Source organism: Mauremys mutica, chromosome 5 (genome assembly GCF_020497125.1).
Source record: "Mauremys mutica isolate MM-2020 ecotype Southern chromosome 5, ASM2049712v1, whole genome shotgun sequence".
NCBI lineage: Eukaryota > Metazoa > Chordata > Testudines > Geoemydidae > Mauremys > Mauremys mutica.
The window spans coordinates 18,937,288-18,953,331 of record NC_059076.1 but is presented as its reverse complement, the minus strand read 5'-3'; the positions used below and the strand labels follow the sequence as shown (position 1 = coordinate 18,953,331).

Below are 16,044 nucleotides of genomic sequence, written 5' to 3'. Positions count from 1 at the left end.
GGCAAGATTCTAGTTCTCTCTTCATAAGTAAGGTCTTATGCTTAAAGCCAGAATCCATCCTTGGATTGGTGTGCTTGGCTCCCATAGAAAAACTGAAGGCACAGTAAATATACAAATACACCTCTACCCCGATACAATGTGACCCGATACAACACGAATTCAGATATAACGCAGTAAAGCAGCGCTCCAGAAAGGGGGGGGGCGGTGCTGCGCACTCTGGCAGATCAAACCAAGTTTGATATAACGCGGTTTCACCTATAACGCAGTACGATTTTTTTGGCTCCCGAGGACAGCGTTATATCGAGGTAGAAGTGTAAATATGTATAAATACATCAAAAATATTAGCATTTTAAAAGTTTCCTTGAATTCCAGTTCTTAAATCATACTACACACAAAAGGTTACATTCCAGCCACAGAAATCACACCTATCTGAGAATGGAATTTGACACAAATGGCGTTATTTAATACATTTCTTTTGGTGATTTCTCATTAAGGTTTCTCTACACCTAGACTTTCTCAATGATATTGCGGTGTGTTTCTAAGTGTCTATATCACAGTTATTCTGAATAGCAATCTCATCCCAAATACTTTGATGTATAACGTCATTCACTCACCGTTAATACCCTAGTGCCTATCACTGACAATAATGAAAGAGAAAGGTTTCCCAAGCAAATGATTGGTGAGGTACAGTTTCACGCATACTATCTGAATAAGTCAAAAAATGGGGCCGGGGAATGAAATCATGAATGAACTGAATGACATTTCTTTTATTGATTTTTCAAACAGCTGTGCTCATCTGGCTACTAAACTGTACAACAAACCTTGGGTCTACATTAAAGTGGTTGCTTAAAACTGAAAGTTACCTATTGAATTGGTCTTTAGCCCAGGTGTAACAGATTGCAAAGGCACAATCTGGTCCTTAGCAAGTAAGGGATTATTTTCCTTTGGTCAGGGGAAAGGCCATAAGGATCCAATCAATCGTCCACTAAAGTCAACTGGCTGTGTTCCCATGGACGTGAATGGGAAATGGGTCAGGGTTGTGACTCTGGACTCAGAATGGAGAGAAAGGCTTGGGAAGATTCCCTCACCCAGAGGACAAAGGACTGGATTAAAGGTCAAGACACTAGATTTGATTTGCAGTTTCACTCAGACCTCTTTACATCACTCTGGCAATATGTTCAAGTTACAAGATTCCATCTGCACCTTCTGTACAGCCCTTTTACATAGCCACTATGGTGAAAAGGGGCATTATTGTAACAGGCAGCCAGGCCCAGGGAGTTTTTCCAGTTTGTCCGTTTATAATGGTTTTGTTATAAGCACTCACCACCGAGAGAGAGAGAGAGAGAGAGAGAGAGAGAGAGACTTTCCTGCACGTGATTACTCCCTTGCTCTACCATTTTGCACTTTACATTTGTGTCTTACTTATTTTAATTTAGTTTTAAAAATTGAGAAGCCCACTGATGACAACTTCAACCCTTAAAATCCACTCTGATTTGCCCAAGATCACACAACAGGGCAGTAGAGGGCTTAGAATCTACCTCTCCTGATGTTCAGTCCTATATTCTATTCACCTGACCACACTGGCTCCTCAGCAGCAGCAGACATGCCTCTTAATGCCTGCAAAGGAAAACACATGAAATCTGATTCCCTTCTAACTAAAGCAAAGGTATATTTCACCTGCTCACAAACTGTAATGGGAGACAGTCCTCTTCAAAGACTTGTGTTCATTCCATACTGCATATGATTTGATATACATAGATTTTCAAAGATATTCTAGCTACATTTTTGCCAACTTTCCTATTACTGAACTGGCCTGTCCTCAAGACAGTCACTGAGAGTGCGCCCTGATACTTAGAGCCCCACGCAGATACAAAATTTGTATCTGCAGTCAATCCGCGGACATCCACAAATTTGCAGCACTCCAGATATAAAATTTGGATCCGCATCCATCCGCAACCTGCAAAAATGATCCATGGATATAAAGCAGATATCCACGAATTTGCAGGGCTCTACTGATACTATATAATGTGTGTGTATAATGTATTTTTCATTCAGGTTTACAGGAGCTGTGCCTGCATTTCCAAGTTACCCAATGGCCTTTCAGATGAATGATCTTCTGCTAAACCCAACACAGATGAAAGAAAAGTGTCTCCCTGCACCTGAAGCAATACATTCTCATTCACATATTGATCCAACTTGGTTGGTGGGACCTAAACTCATCGTCACTTTTGTGTTGGGTCCCCTAAACTCAGGGATGTTTATATTGCGCTCCATCAAGATTGTTGTTGTAGAAAAGGTGGGTGCTTCACTCGTAATTTCACACACACACAATTTGGGTTATCTGATGTCACACCTGACAATGCTGCTCCTCAACTAACACACCCACACCTATTATTAACTAGTAAAAAGTCGCTGTTATTGACAAAGATAACTATTGCTGGCAGGTCACATTTTCCAAAGTGCCTAAGGAAACTGAGTCTCAGGGACTTTCAATGGAACATAGGCTCCTAAGTGACTTGGGAGATTGACTGAGATCACTTATTGTTATTGACTAAGAACCTTGAGCGTATTAAGTTCAATAAAGCTTAAGTTAATGAATCACTATGGTTTAAATGTTAATGAAAGTCAGAGTTGTGGTTCCTAAAGGAACTTCTAAATTTCACATGCGTAGGGTCACCTGTTTTCCCTCCATTGTGTGGCATGGAAAGATGCAAAATGGCAGTAATACTATGCAAAGTGGCATGTAGCATGGAGAAAAGCAGCTATGGAGTATGACTGCACTGCCAGATACTGGCTGCTGGCAACCCCTCCATTCCACTTCCACACTGAAGAAGGCAGAGCAGGGAGGAAGGGAAGAATCTTAACCAGCAGACGGGGCAGAAAACAGGGAACATAGCCTTCTACACAGCACATTCCCTTTAGAAACCAGCGTAAAATCCACCAGCAAGAAGTCATGTAAGTTCCGGCTGCCGTCAGCAGTAATAACACACACTGCACACGGTGTGAAACCCACCTGGACCTGACATTTCCCCCACCCATTTTTCAGTAACTGAGAAATAGCTAGTGGATTTTCTTCACCTTGTTGTTATTCATTATTATGATTGATTCCTGGGCCAAGAGCAAGGATAAGACATTGCAGCTCAGAGGGTAATTGAAGCGTTGCTGAAGAGGGTTTGAGAACAAAAGTGCCAGCTCAATCACAGAGATGTAAAGGCCCTGTTTGGTCAGGGAGGATGGGACGTGCAAAAGCACCATAGCAACGTAGGCGCCCCGCTCCGGGGAGATGTGCTCCCCAGGCATTGAGATGCTTTGGAAAAAATCCCTCCCCCACCACCGCAGTCCCGCCTGCCAGTGCAAGCCTGCCCCTATTATGCAAGGGAGACAGGGTGAGTGCAGTAAGGCAGTGGCTCTCAACTTTTCCAAACTCCTGTACCCCTTTTAGGAGTCTGCTTTGTACCCCCAAGTTTTACCTCAGGTAAAAAGTACATGTTTACAAAAACAGACATGAAAACACAGAAGTGTCACAGCACACTGTCACTGAAAATGTGCCTACGTTCTCATTTTTACCATGTAATTATCAAATAAATCAACTGGAATATCAATCTCGTACTTACATTTCAGCGTTTGGTGTACAGAGCAGTATAAACAAGTCATTGTCTGTATGAAATTTTAGTTTGTACTGACTTCACTAGTGCTTTTAATGGAGCCCGTTGCAAAACTGGGCAAATATCTAGCGGAGCTGATGTACCCCTCAGAAGACCTCTGCGTGCCCCCAGGGGTACGGGACCCCTGGGTGAGACCCACTGAGGTGATGTTGTTGGAAAATCATAGTGCTAATGAAGCCTTTTTGTATTAGGCCTGAGTGAACCAAAGTTATGCTATGCTTGCCCAAACCGTGTTGGAAAGCAACTCATTAGACATGTATCCTCAACAGCTGTATGTATCTTGTAGCCCCCACAAAATGATATATGTATCCTGCATATCCAATTATTCCCTAACAGATGCATGTACAGGTTCTACAGGTCAACCAAATGACGTAGACAAACGTAGGCTAAGTTGTTTGTTTCGGGGTATAAAGGTAGGCCCATCTGGCCATGTAAGGTGTGTCTCTTTCTCTGGCACTAGCCGAGAGGAGCACCCGCTCAGCTGACCGATCAATAAAGGGTGTGGTACTCGTCTTCCTGTCTCCGTGCCTCCTTGGTGTAATTAGGTAAGCTCCAGGGGGAAACGGGCCCTTTTGGCTAACAAATGGCGACTCCGCCGGGACTTCTCTCCCTGTTGGGGGCGCTGACCGGCGGCCGAGGACGGCTCAGGAGAGTGGCCACCTTGAGCTATTGGTTTGCTCAAGCTCCGGGTCGCCGCAATCGGCCGGGACGGCTACGCCCCCTCCATAGAGAACTCCAAACGACACGGAGGCAAGACAGTACCAGAAGAGGGGAGTCCACCTGCCAGACGTGGCCACTCCGGGCGTGGTAAGTGCGTTTACCTCTTGGGTTTGAGGATTAACGCCCCCGAAGAGTGAGGGTTGGGACATTGGGCCCCTAATGGTGAAGGAACCCACAGATAGGAAGGTGTGTGTGGGTAAAAGCTTTCTGGTTAAGGTACCTAGGTTCAGACACGGCTAATGAATAATTCCATTAACTCCACGAGTCCGTGGGCCGTGCTGAACAATTACTGGGACTTAGAGCAGCCCCAGGGCTGGCTTTTCTTTTTGGTAGGGGTACTTTTGTTTCTTGTTCTATTGGTATGCTGGAAGCCAAAACTGTAACCGGGTCTAGGAGCGTGTGAACCCATCTTCTCTCCCCCCCCCTTCTTTTCCGTGTGGGTAAGGGACAGTCTAAACATTCCACCTCACCCCCTAAGGGTACCCCAGCATATTATATGTACGTACATTATGGTTCTAAAACCTGCAGGTATTTAGAGAATTGGAATCTTTATACGCGTGAAGATCCATCTAAACAATGCCCATTAAAAGGTACCTTTAATCTAGATAGGATCATATATCTCAGAGGAGCTTTTAATCACCAAAGAAAAGCCTCTGACACAGTGTGAGCAATTTGTCTAGAAACGGGTTAATTTAAAACTCAGCTTCGCCCAGAGATAAAAAGAGAAAGTTGTTTTATGCTCAAGGTCAAGCAAACCAAAGGCAGTACAAGTTACAGAACTGAGATTACATTTGCAAAGCTTAACTGTTTGGTGAGATCCAACAGTCTGACTTTGTAACGGATGCCGGTGTTGGTGTGGCTTGGTGACACTGGAGAAGCCACAGGTAGCTGACCTGGACTAGAATCTCTGAAAGAGACACCGCAGGAGATTCCAGGGTGTAAAAGAACAGCCTTCCCAAGAGCGGAAGCATGTTGGAAATTCTGAACAAGCTGTATACAGGATAATCTCCCGTCCACCTATTCCCCTTTTCTGAATGTTATATACAGACGTGGCCAGTCTGGATATGTGTAAGTATGGGGCATTTATATCTTTCTTGAGTGATGTGGGAGCATTCCCAACACTCTCCATTGTTGTTTTATCATTTTAATGAAGCTTTAAAATTTGGTTATATGGTGTATTTTCTCTATCCTCCTGCAACGTCCTGCAGTGTCAGTTTGATCACCTGACATGAGGCATAAATTGGTAACAGAAATTTGTCACAGTTTGGTGAGCAATAGAGAATGGGGGAACCCTGTAGAATTTACACCATCTATTTGTTTTACCCTTGTTGTTTTATGTTTGTTTTATTTGGTTCTGTTGGTGTTATATGTTGAGGATTGCATAATTAAAGGTGTGCCCATTCTCAGCTGCAGTAAGTCTGAGAACTGGAGAAGGGTTTAGCATTCCTCTCTCCACCCTGGTTGACCAGGAAGGGTGGCAGGTGAAAGGATCTACCCCCAGTCGTAGCAGGACTGGGCAATAGAGTAGTTGGAGAAAAGGAAGCCCTGGCTAAGCAAGTACCAGTCCTTCAGGGACTTGTTAAAATGTAACCATTCGTGCTCAGCATATGCCGTAACAGCAGTGTGTTTGCTACAAGAGGCAATTAAATAGTTAACGCCAGTGGGCCATGCGTTTTGCCCAGGTGGCAAGCCTCACGAGGGAGGACTCGGGTCGTCTTGTGAATAAAATGTTTTGGGAAAAGACCAGAAGGGTGGGGGCAGAAGCCCATGAAAGAAACGGTTCAGCGCAAAAAAAAAAAAAAAAAAAAAAAAAAAAAAAAGGATCGGGCCCAGGCGGGCGGGCAACAGACAGAGAGCTTGGAGAACAGGTTGGAAACTTTTGAGGGTCTCGAGGAAGGAAGAAGTAAGTGAGTATAAGCATGGGGATTTCAAATACTCAGGAGGATATTTGGAATGGCGATTTGAATTGGTAAGTGGCTGTTGAAAGACAAAGCAAGTGATATAAGGAAAGAGCAAGTGATTTGAAGGAGAGTGAAGAGTTAACTCTGTAGTTGCTGGAGGGAATAGTAGTTGAACTTTGTAAAAATGCTAAAGAGAAAAGTTCTTGGTGTTTTTTTTAAATGTTTGTAAATAAATTCAGGCAAAGAAATTATTAGATGGCAATCATTTGGCTATGAACAATTTTGTTGAATTAGCTAAAGAATGTATACAGTGCTGTGTAAATGAAAATTTATTAGGCTCTAAGGCACTATCAGTGGTGATGTTTTCTTTCAGTGTTTAAAAGCAGGAGTTAAAAGTAAAAAGCAAGCCAGAAAGCATCTGTATTAATGCAAATTATCTAACTGATAAGGTAAAAGCCACTGAAACCTGGGCTGCCTATAAAACATATACAAGAAAATATGGGGTAATTCCCCTGTTTTGCCTAAAATCAACAAGGGTATTTGTATATTTTAAGCAATAATTGACCGCCCAGAAGGGGTAGACCTTTGTTTTTGTCTTTCAGATAATCAAAGAAAACTAATGCCAGCTAAACAGCATACAACATACCATGATTTACTGGCAGAGTAAAAATTATGTTTTGTGTTCTATGTTCTGTCTTGTGGTGCTCAAGTGGCCAGAATTATGTGTTTAATATTTTTATGGGATGGTCTGGTTTGAAATAAAGCAGAAGGCTTGAATTGAAATGCAGATATTTGTTTTGTTCAACTTAAAATACAAAGTGTTTGGATACATCAGAAAAATGATATACTAAAGTCTTATGTATTTTCTTAAGTAAAAGAAAAAAACTGCATTGGCCAAATTGCATACTAACAGTCTTTGGAAGCAAGGACATAAAAAGTTAACCCACTCCCCATATTGTACATGGGATCCTTCTGGCTACCTCAGATTTCTAGCCAGAGGGCTGGGGATGGTGGGAAGCTATTGAACTAGAGCTTGTATTAAATGAACTCATCAAAGTGGGTGTGCTTGTCCTGGCTTGTTGTTCCAAAGCTCTGTAATAAGGTTATTTTAGTAGAAGGGTACATGTGGCATACATTAAATAATAAGACTAATGTACTGTATAACAGCAATGTGTATGTGTTCATTGTTAACAAAAGGTGTATAAGTAAAAAGTAAAAGTTTCCTTTGTAGGTTAAAAAAGGAAGCCAAAAAGGGGAAAAGGAAAAAGAACGAGTTAAATGAGAAAAACTTTAACTAGCAAGCTCAGTCCAAAAAAAAAAAAAAAAAAAATACACTGACTTCGTTCAAGGACACTTGGCTAACAACCAGAAAAGGGGGGCTGTACAATCTGCAAAGACACTAATGCAATGTGTTAGGTTTCCTTTTTACACAGGTAAAGACGCACTACCCGAAGACCCTAGCAGCCCTGCCACTCCATGGAACCTGGAGACCGGATCAATGTACAGGTCCACCAACAAAAGACTGCTTTGGCTCCACACTGGAAAGGCCCTTATTGAGTCCTGCTGATTACCAACACCGCTGTGAAGTGCCAAAGACTCTCACTGCAAAAAGACCCGTCCACATAAGGAGAACTCTCCTATATGATTAGCCTATTCCTTCTTCTAGCTCCACTGTGCCTTCTGGACAGCGGGGAAAAAGGACAAGGTGACGTGCTAGCTAACCTCTCCCTTGTCCGCTGACAGACCTACTGTGCCTTTGAACTTTTCTAGAAGAATCAAAAACCATTACAGGGTGATGTGCTGATAATCTCTCCCCTGTAGAATGCTAAACTACAATTGTTTTGGGAAAGGAGAAGGAACGCTCACTCCACTGACATTGCCAAAGTCCAGGAATTCCTGACTAAAAAGGACATTGAGAACTGACCCTGGTAAAGAAACAAAAATTCTACACTGGCAGGAAGAAACTTGTGGGATCCTGTTTGGAAATGTGGTATTAATTGAATTTTGGGGTTTATTCTACAGGCTGCGCTCTGTGTTTTGGATAAATCCTTTAGTATGTATTGCCCTCCCTAATTGGATTTTAAATGACATTGCCTTTATCCAGTTTTCAGATCACTTTTACATACCCAGATTGCTCACAAGGGGCTGCCATTAGATTAGCACAACAAAGAGCCTGGGTTATTTCCTCTGGAAAAAGAAGAAATTGGGCAGATCCCTGTGGGCTGGGGCTAACACTGTAACAGCCATTTGGAATATTCTTAAAGGCCAAGAACATAATAAGAAATTGGGCCAACTAGAAAAGGCCACTAGCCTTATTTTTGAAGCTCAGCTATCTTAAGTATAGGCTGGAGTTGGTAGGTTACATGTCATTTCCACCCTTAGTTCTATGACCCAGAAGTTACTGACAGAAATGGTGTTAAATATCACTAAGACTGGGAAGGCATTGCAGTGGGATCTAGTATGTTTAGAAATCCAGGATTTCCTGAATGACCAGCTGATGGCCATTTGGAGTAATCTTGAGCACCAGACTTGGCCCACTGCCCTTACAGCCACATCTGAAGTACCATCTGATCTGTGGTCATGGAAACATATTTGGACACTTTCTGGATGAAAGTGTGTACATTTACAGTGCTCCTTCCAAGCATATGGACCGGTTAGGGTGGATGTGGGCTCCCACATACCGAATCCTGCCGGGTTCATGGGGAGGATGCATATGGGACTAAATTATTCACCAGACATCTGGGAAATTAAACCATTAGGTATACCTACCTGAGTTATAGTCAGTGCCCCAATCCCTTAGTTGTTCAATGAACAAGGTTCCACTCTTTTGTCCATGCATTCATTCCTGGGTTGGGGGTGACTAAGCTTAACAGAGCAGTTGTAAATATTTCTGCAGAGCTTCATTGCTTTTTGGCCTCAAAGTGTGAGAAAACTCAGCCAAAAGGTTTGGTGAGTATTCTCAAAGGGGGGAGTTGTTGGAAAATCATAGTGCTAATGAAGCCTTTTTGTATTAGGCCTGAGTGAACCAAAGTTATGCTATGCTTGCCCAAACCGTGTTGGAAAGCTTACAGAACTCATTAGACTGAAGGCCGTGTATCTACCTAAGTCAGCTATTTTGCTTATCAGTTTTATTTGGCTCCCCAGTAAATGCAGCTGTGTTCCCATGAATGTTTCCAAAGTATATAGCACAAAGGGTCGACGGGTGTATCTTGTTTCCCCTTCAGAATGACAAATGTATCCTCAACAGCTGTATGTATCTTGTAGCCCCCACAAAATGATATATGTATCCTGCATATCCAATTATTCCCTAACAGATGCATGTACAGGTTCTACAGGTCAACCAAATGACGTAGACAAACGTAGGCTAAGTTGTTTGTTTCGGGGTATAAAGGTAGGCCCATCTGGCCATGTAAGGTGTGTCTCTTTCTCTGGCACTAGCCGAGAGGAGCACCCGCTCAGCTGACCGATCAATAAAGGGTGTGGTACTCGTCTTCCTGTCTCCGTGCCTCCTTGGTGTAATTAGGTAAGCTCCAGGGGGAAACGGGCCCTTTTGGCTAACAATGTCTTTTATTGGCCTGGCTGCTGTTGGAGGGAGAGCGAGCCAGGGCACAGGCATGTGTTGGGGGCATCACACCCCACATGTGTGTAAGACAGGCAGAGGCCTGGAAGTGGGGGGGGGTCGCAGACCAGCAAGCAGCAGCAAGGCCCCCACACACGCATGTGCCCACCCACCCCCAGTGGGAAAGCGGCGCGAGGCGGAGAAGTTTCACCCGGGGCACCAGCTGCTTCGGACCCCAGCGCGCGCGCTGCCAAGCCCCACGCCTCGTCCTGCCGCCTGCCACAGGGGCGGCTGCTGCAGGCCCCCGGGCACAGGAGCAGGGAGGCGGGTCCCGGGCTCTGGTTCTCCCCGACTGCAGCCGGGCGAGCGCTCCAAGGGGCTGGGCGCAGAGCGCAAAGCCGCCCCTCCGCCCTGCACCCCCGAGGGCCCGGGCGTGGGGACTGCGGGCTGCAGGGCAGGCGGCCCGCGGGAGAACCGGGCGGGGAGCAAGGGGCTTTCTGCACAGCCACACCCCGGGGTGCTGCTCGCATTGCGCTGCTGACACACACACCCGCCTGCCGCCTTTCCGCTCCCCAAATCTCCCAGGTCAACTCGGATTCGCTCCCCAGCCACGCTCGGGGGTGGGCGGTTTGCTTGCAGAGGGGGCTGCTTGCTGCAATCCCGTTCTGCCGTCATGGCTTTCCCAACCCCGGGCCCCTCCCTGGGAGCGCCGGCTGGGAGTCTGCAAGCAACTACACGGCATGACATTGTGCCAACGGCGGGGACAGTTACACCGGGTGGAAATTAACCCGGATCAGAGCCATCTTCAGCGGGGAAAATGCCTAAGGCGCGCAACCCGCCCTCTAACTATTCCCCGAGGGTGCGCGTCTTACTCACCCTCCGCCTGCTGCTGGGGCAATACGGCAAATCCGGCGAAGAGGAGCGCAATCCGGAGCCACGCTTCCAGGTAATCCATTGCGAGAGGCGAAGCCGATTCTGGAGCCGGGCACCCGAGCAGCCCTCCTGCAGCAGACTCCACAGCTCAGCACAATTGCAGCCCTTCGCTGCGGTTGAGTTAGATTAGAAGGGGGAAGGGATCAAAGTGGTTTTACAATCCCCCCCCCAGTGAGTAACAAGAGTCCAGCAGCACAAACGCGCCCCCCGCGCGTGGAAAGGGAGACACGCGTGTCCTTAGCTTAGCAGCTGCTCACACGAGCCCATCAGCAGCGTGGTCCCCAAAGTTGTCCCGTCACCGGTTCATCCCGCTGCAAACTTCCCTGGGGCCGGCCCGAGACCCCTCCACCTCCGAGCGCCGCAGCAGAAACCCACCGCGGCAGGTCTGCCGGCAAAGCTGCTTTTCAAGTTCACTGGACACCAGCACTACGCCCAGCTCCGCGCAGCGGGGCAGGAATCCGGGGGGTGGGCTCTGCTGTGCAGCCCCCTGCCCCACCAGCAGCCCGGCGGGCAAACAAGATCCACTCGGCCAGGCTCCCTCCCGGGAAACTTTCTCCGGTGCTGCAGTTCTGTGCCCAGCCCCGTGCTCCTGCAAAGACACCACCTTAGCCTGCCTCTCGGGGCCGATCCCAGTGCAGGCGAGGGCTAAAAAAAGCAGAAGAATTAAACAGCGCTGCTGGTAGGGGGGGTGGCACCGTCCCCCCCAACACACACACACACACACAATTGCCTTGCAGTGTATTATCCCCCCCGCTCAGCAGATCCGTGCAAAGCTCTTTCTGCAACGCTGTCTCGGAGGAGAGAGGGGTGAGCGGGAAGGGGGGGGGGATCAGCAAGGGGCCTTTGCAAAGACAAAAAGAACCTGCAAGGAGGCAACCGCGGGAGCCCAAAGCAACGTGCCTGCAGAAAATGACAAAATCAACCTGGAGCTGGGAGCCCGAGACGCTCCTCCCCTCTCCGCGTGAAAATGGACCCAGGGACTCAAGGAACTGGCAGCGAGTCACGTGAGCGAGCGAGCAACCTGATCCCCTTGATTCATTCCGCAGGAGTTTACACGCTCGCCTTTTGTCTGTCCAAACTAGTGCCACAGGGCCGGGAAGGGAGCAAGCTCCCCCTGTGCTCTAGCAGCGCCCATTGAGAACCAGGAACACGGGCTGGAGCCTGGTCCCACCGAAGTCAAAGAGAGTTTTGCTACTGCCTGCCGAGAAAACAGGATCTGGCCCAAAGCAAGCAGCCCCCCCGTGTTTTGTGGCATCCTGCAGAAAACTCCAGCATTTAAACCAACAAAATCCGAGCTCTTCTGGTGCAGCAGCATAGTCCAGTAGCTAAGGCACTGGACTAGGAGACAAGAGACGGACCAGCTGCGTGACCCTGAACAATCACTTTCCCTCACTCTGTCGTCCTCTCCTTTGTCCATTTCAAGTGTAAGTTTGTTACTTGGGACAGGCACTGGCTCTTAGGATGTTTGTACAGGGCTTGGCACAATGCGACCCCAGTCTTGTCTAGAGCCCCTAGGTGCTACTGTAACACAAACACTTCATATTTATATTCATATACTTTTAATTGTAATATTAATTACCCACTACCCCTTGTTTTAACATTCAGGACATGGATTCAGAAGGGCTCCATACACACACCTAGGTCTGCCTATATGGATCAGATTCCAAGATGGGAGTTTTCACTTACTCCTGGGGTCAGGGACTGTCTCCTTTGTACAAGACCAAGGCCACTCTCTGGTGCTCAATAAATAATAAAACCGTACTACATGTTCACTGGCGCAAGAGCCTACATCTAAAGTGGTTTTTCCTTTTACTGAGGTTTCACTTCTGATATGAAGGGAACAATCGTTAGTTTTGCACCCTCTCCTGAGAAATCTACAGCACTGTCATCTTTAAATATATTTAAGGAATAATGTCAATGGAACAGAATGTTGTCAGAGAATAATGGTCTCCCGCTGGTACTTACAGAAAATAAATGTCAGGGCAAATTCTAGATATTTACGGTATTATCAAAGCAGGAGGTGCTGATCCTGTGCCAGTGTTCAATTCCAATGACTTTATTTCAATTATCCCAAATAAATGACTGATGTAGATTTTAATCATTTGGGGCCAGAGTCTGATCCCCTTACTCAGGTTGAGTAGTACTGTGCTCCACAACTGGGCCCACTGAGATGAGGAATGTTCTGGTTCCCCCACCCCCTTATTCCCTTTCATGGCCAAATCTAGCCCACAGGAAACAAAAACAGGTTTGCTTAAAACAAAACTACATTAACAAAAAAATTATTTTTAATAAATATTGAACCTTACCCAAACACAGCACTGAAAGTTATCTGCTTTTCCCATTCATTTTTTTGTGGAATGAATTTCTCCTGCAACCTAATTACCTGAAAATTGCCTCTTAAAAGTGAATGGATTTGGTTTAATTACAATGTATTTTTGTGGCCATGCTGTTGGTTTTGCTAGAAGACCATATCTATCTATCTATCTGAAAGGGAAAAAAAGTAATTTTTTAATGTACAGTTATGTCAGTTCTGACCATTACACTGCAGCATTTTGCAGTTTCTCATAGTAAAGAATGCAGTGGGACTCAATCCCGCTCCCATTGAAGTCAATGTGAGTTTTGCCACACACAATATATAACCTTCCACTGGCTTCTGATCGGTTAAAGTGTTGGCACGTAATGGCCAGCAAACCAGCCACCTGACTCAATACAGTTTCCATTTGGCATCATTTATTTTAAGAGGGTTACAGTAAACACGTTTTTGTTTAAGAACTACCTTCATGAAGAGCATTTAGGCATTCACTTCTTGGTGGTTTTATTCAGATCAGACAGCCGAGCAAAGAATGATAGGCTGGAATTAATAAACCAATATCAATGGTAAATATTTACCACTCTGAAGTGGAATCTACATGTCTTAATAATCTTGGTTTATTCTTGATTTGCTTATTGTTTAAAGTATTCACAGTTTGTGTCTGTGAAGGGAGGCTCTGCTTAAGTTACTAGAGTAGTGTAAGGAATATATTGTGCTGTTGGTATTATATATATATTACATATATATTACATCCAAAAAGTAATGTTAAAAGAATGTTAAGGTTGCAAAGTCAAGCACTCAAAAGTTAGAAAATGCCAGAATTAAGGTTGCTGATACAACCTTAATTTAGCCCCTTTGTGTGTGTGCACCATGCTACAGTCTTTAATTATACAATCATACAATACGTTTTTTTCCAGGGGATCCCTGCCTCTGCCGCCCACCCCCAAGAGGTACTAGTAATTTTGGGTACCTTCAACAAACAATTTGAGACAACTCACAGGAGAGAGATTTTTTCGGAGGGTGTGCGCTCAGCATTTTCTGCAAATCAGGCCTCTTTACAGTGTTTCAAGCTGGGCACCCAAAATCACTAGTCAGTTTTGGTCATATACACGTATATTATGTGTAACAATATGTTATAAATAGAGTGGGAATCCGATCTTAAGTATATTGGTGTAAATGTGCAGTAATTCTATTGCATTCAGTTCAATAGAATGACTTCATGTACACCACAGTGTATCAGAACTGAGAACAGTGATTTGTTCAGTTCTACCTACCCTGCTGCTGAAGTCTTTTTCTCCTACTCACTTTAAATAAAATCTTTGTACTAATAATATGTGATCATGCCAACAACTCTTATCACCCTTTGTCATAATCCAATCTGGTCTAAAAAATAGATCATTCACTAATAGAAACTGGCCCGGAGATGCAGAGCAAACCTTTTTTGATACTATATGAATTCCATAAGTCATCATACTACAATTCATAAAGTAACTGCAGAAACAAAAATGTAAGCATGGCCTGGATCCAAATTGCAAATATCAATTTGCATGATGAGTTTTGTGCTGCTTTATCAGGCTATTGCTCATTAGTTAACAGTGGGAGGTGTTAATTATAAAGATAGATGCAGAGAGAGGAATAATGAATACCACCAGTACATACATTTAAACATCAACAAAACAAATGTTTTGCATTCATTTAAAATCTAGTTGAAATAATTAAGGGAAAGAACGGTTGGCCCCAAGTCTCCTGTCACTTGCACAAGTGAAAATCAGGAACGATTGCATTGAAATCAGCGGTGAGTCACTGGTGTTAAAACTGGTGAGAGTCTGAAGAGGATCGGAGCCACTATTCATTGCTTTAATAAACTCATAACACCAGACCCACAATTTTCTGTTGCACGGTTTCATTTTTACATCTAGTGAACATGCAAGGGGTCAATGACTATGTGACAAATTTCAGGTTGCTTGTTGTCCTCATAGTCCATTAGCCTTAGTTGGAACGAAGGCCATAAACAAAGGTTTATCTCCAGGGTATAAAGGAGGCCAAGGAGGAGCATTTTCTTGCCATGTAACCATCCTGCTACAATGGATGGATGGCTTCTTTTGAATTATTGCTGCAGAAAATTCTAGTTCTCGGTTTAGGCTCCTCAGAAGATGGGAAGAGGGAGGGAACAGTACTCTTGAAACCTCATTGAGTCTCTTTCAGCTATGGAAGAAAAGGAAAAGCTTCAGGATGCAGTATGAGCTGGCGAAGAGCACACTGGACTGGGAGTCAGGAAACTTGAATTCTATTCCTTGCTCTGCCACTGCCTGGCAGTATGACTTGGCCATGTTGCTTCAACTCTCTGTGCCTCTGTTTCCCATCCAACCCCTTGGCTATCTGGATTGTAAATTTTGGGGACAGAGACTCTCTCACGATGAGCGTGTACAGCGCTGTGCACAATGGGGCCCCAGTTTTGGGGGAGGGGAGGTAGCTAGATCAGTGTAATGCCAATAATAACAAACAGAAACTTTAAGTTGCCTCCTTCTGGGCCATTCGCCTCTTTTGCGTCTCCCTGGAAGGAGAAAAGTGCAGGATGAAAAGTAATCACTCGTTACGGAAACTAGCTCAGTGCTTGCCACTTTGTGGGCGTTAACTCTCCTGCACACGTTCCTACTCAGCTTGTTACCTGCCACCTACATAAATGTTACACACACCACCGTGATTTCAGCTGCATGTGGAATTCTTCACTTCTCCCAGTGGCATTCCATGGACTTCTGCTGACTTCAACCCAAGCAAGATTAGGCCCTTAATTACTGTATTAAATGGGAATGAAAATAATGTTGGAAGACTATTAAAATACAATACAGGAATAACAACAGCAGCAGCATTCCAGGATCTAAATGTTTTAGTTTGCCTTTGTGCTTTTACCTCTACTGTTTATTTCTAATATTTTTCTCACTTTCCTTCTGCTTT

The 16,044-nt window shown here is 45.0% G+C and overlaps 1 protein-coding gene across 1 annotated transcript in view; it reads right to left on the bottom strand.

Moving 5' to 3' along the window:
- Positions 1-11,592, bottom strand: part of FRAS1 (Fraser extracellular matrix complex subunit 1) — a 312,388-nt gene extending 300,796 nt beyond the window's left edge. The window contains exon 1 of the mRNA XM_045017440.1: positions 10,722-11,592. Coding sequence (XP_044873375.1) covers positions 10,722-10,800 — 79 coding nt within the window. The 5' untranslated portion in view covers positions 10,801-11,592. The remainder of the gene's footprint in view (positions 1-10,721) is intronic.
- Between the last annotated feature and the right edge of the window lie 4,452 nt (positions 11,593-16,044).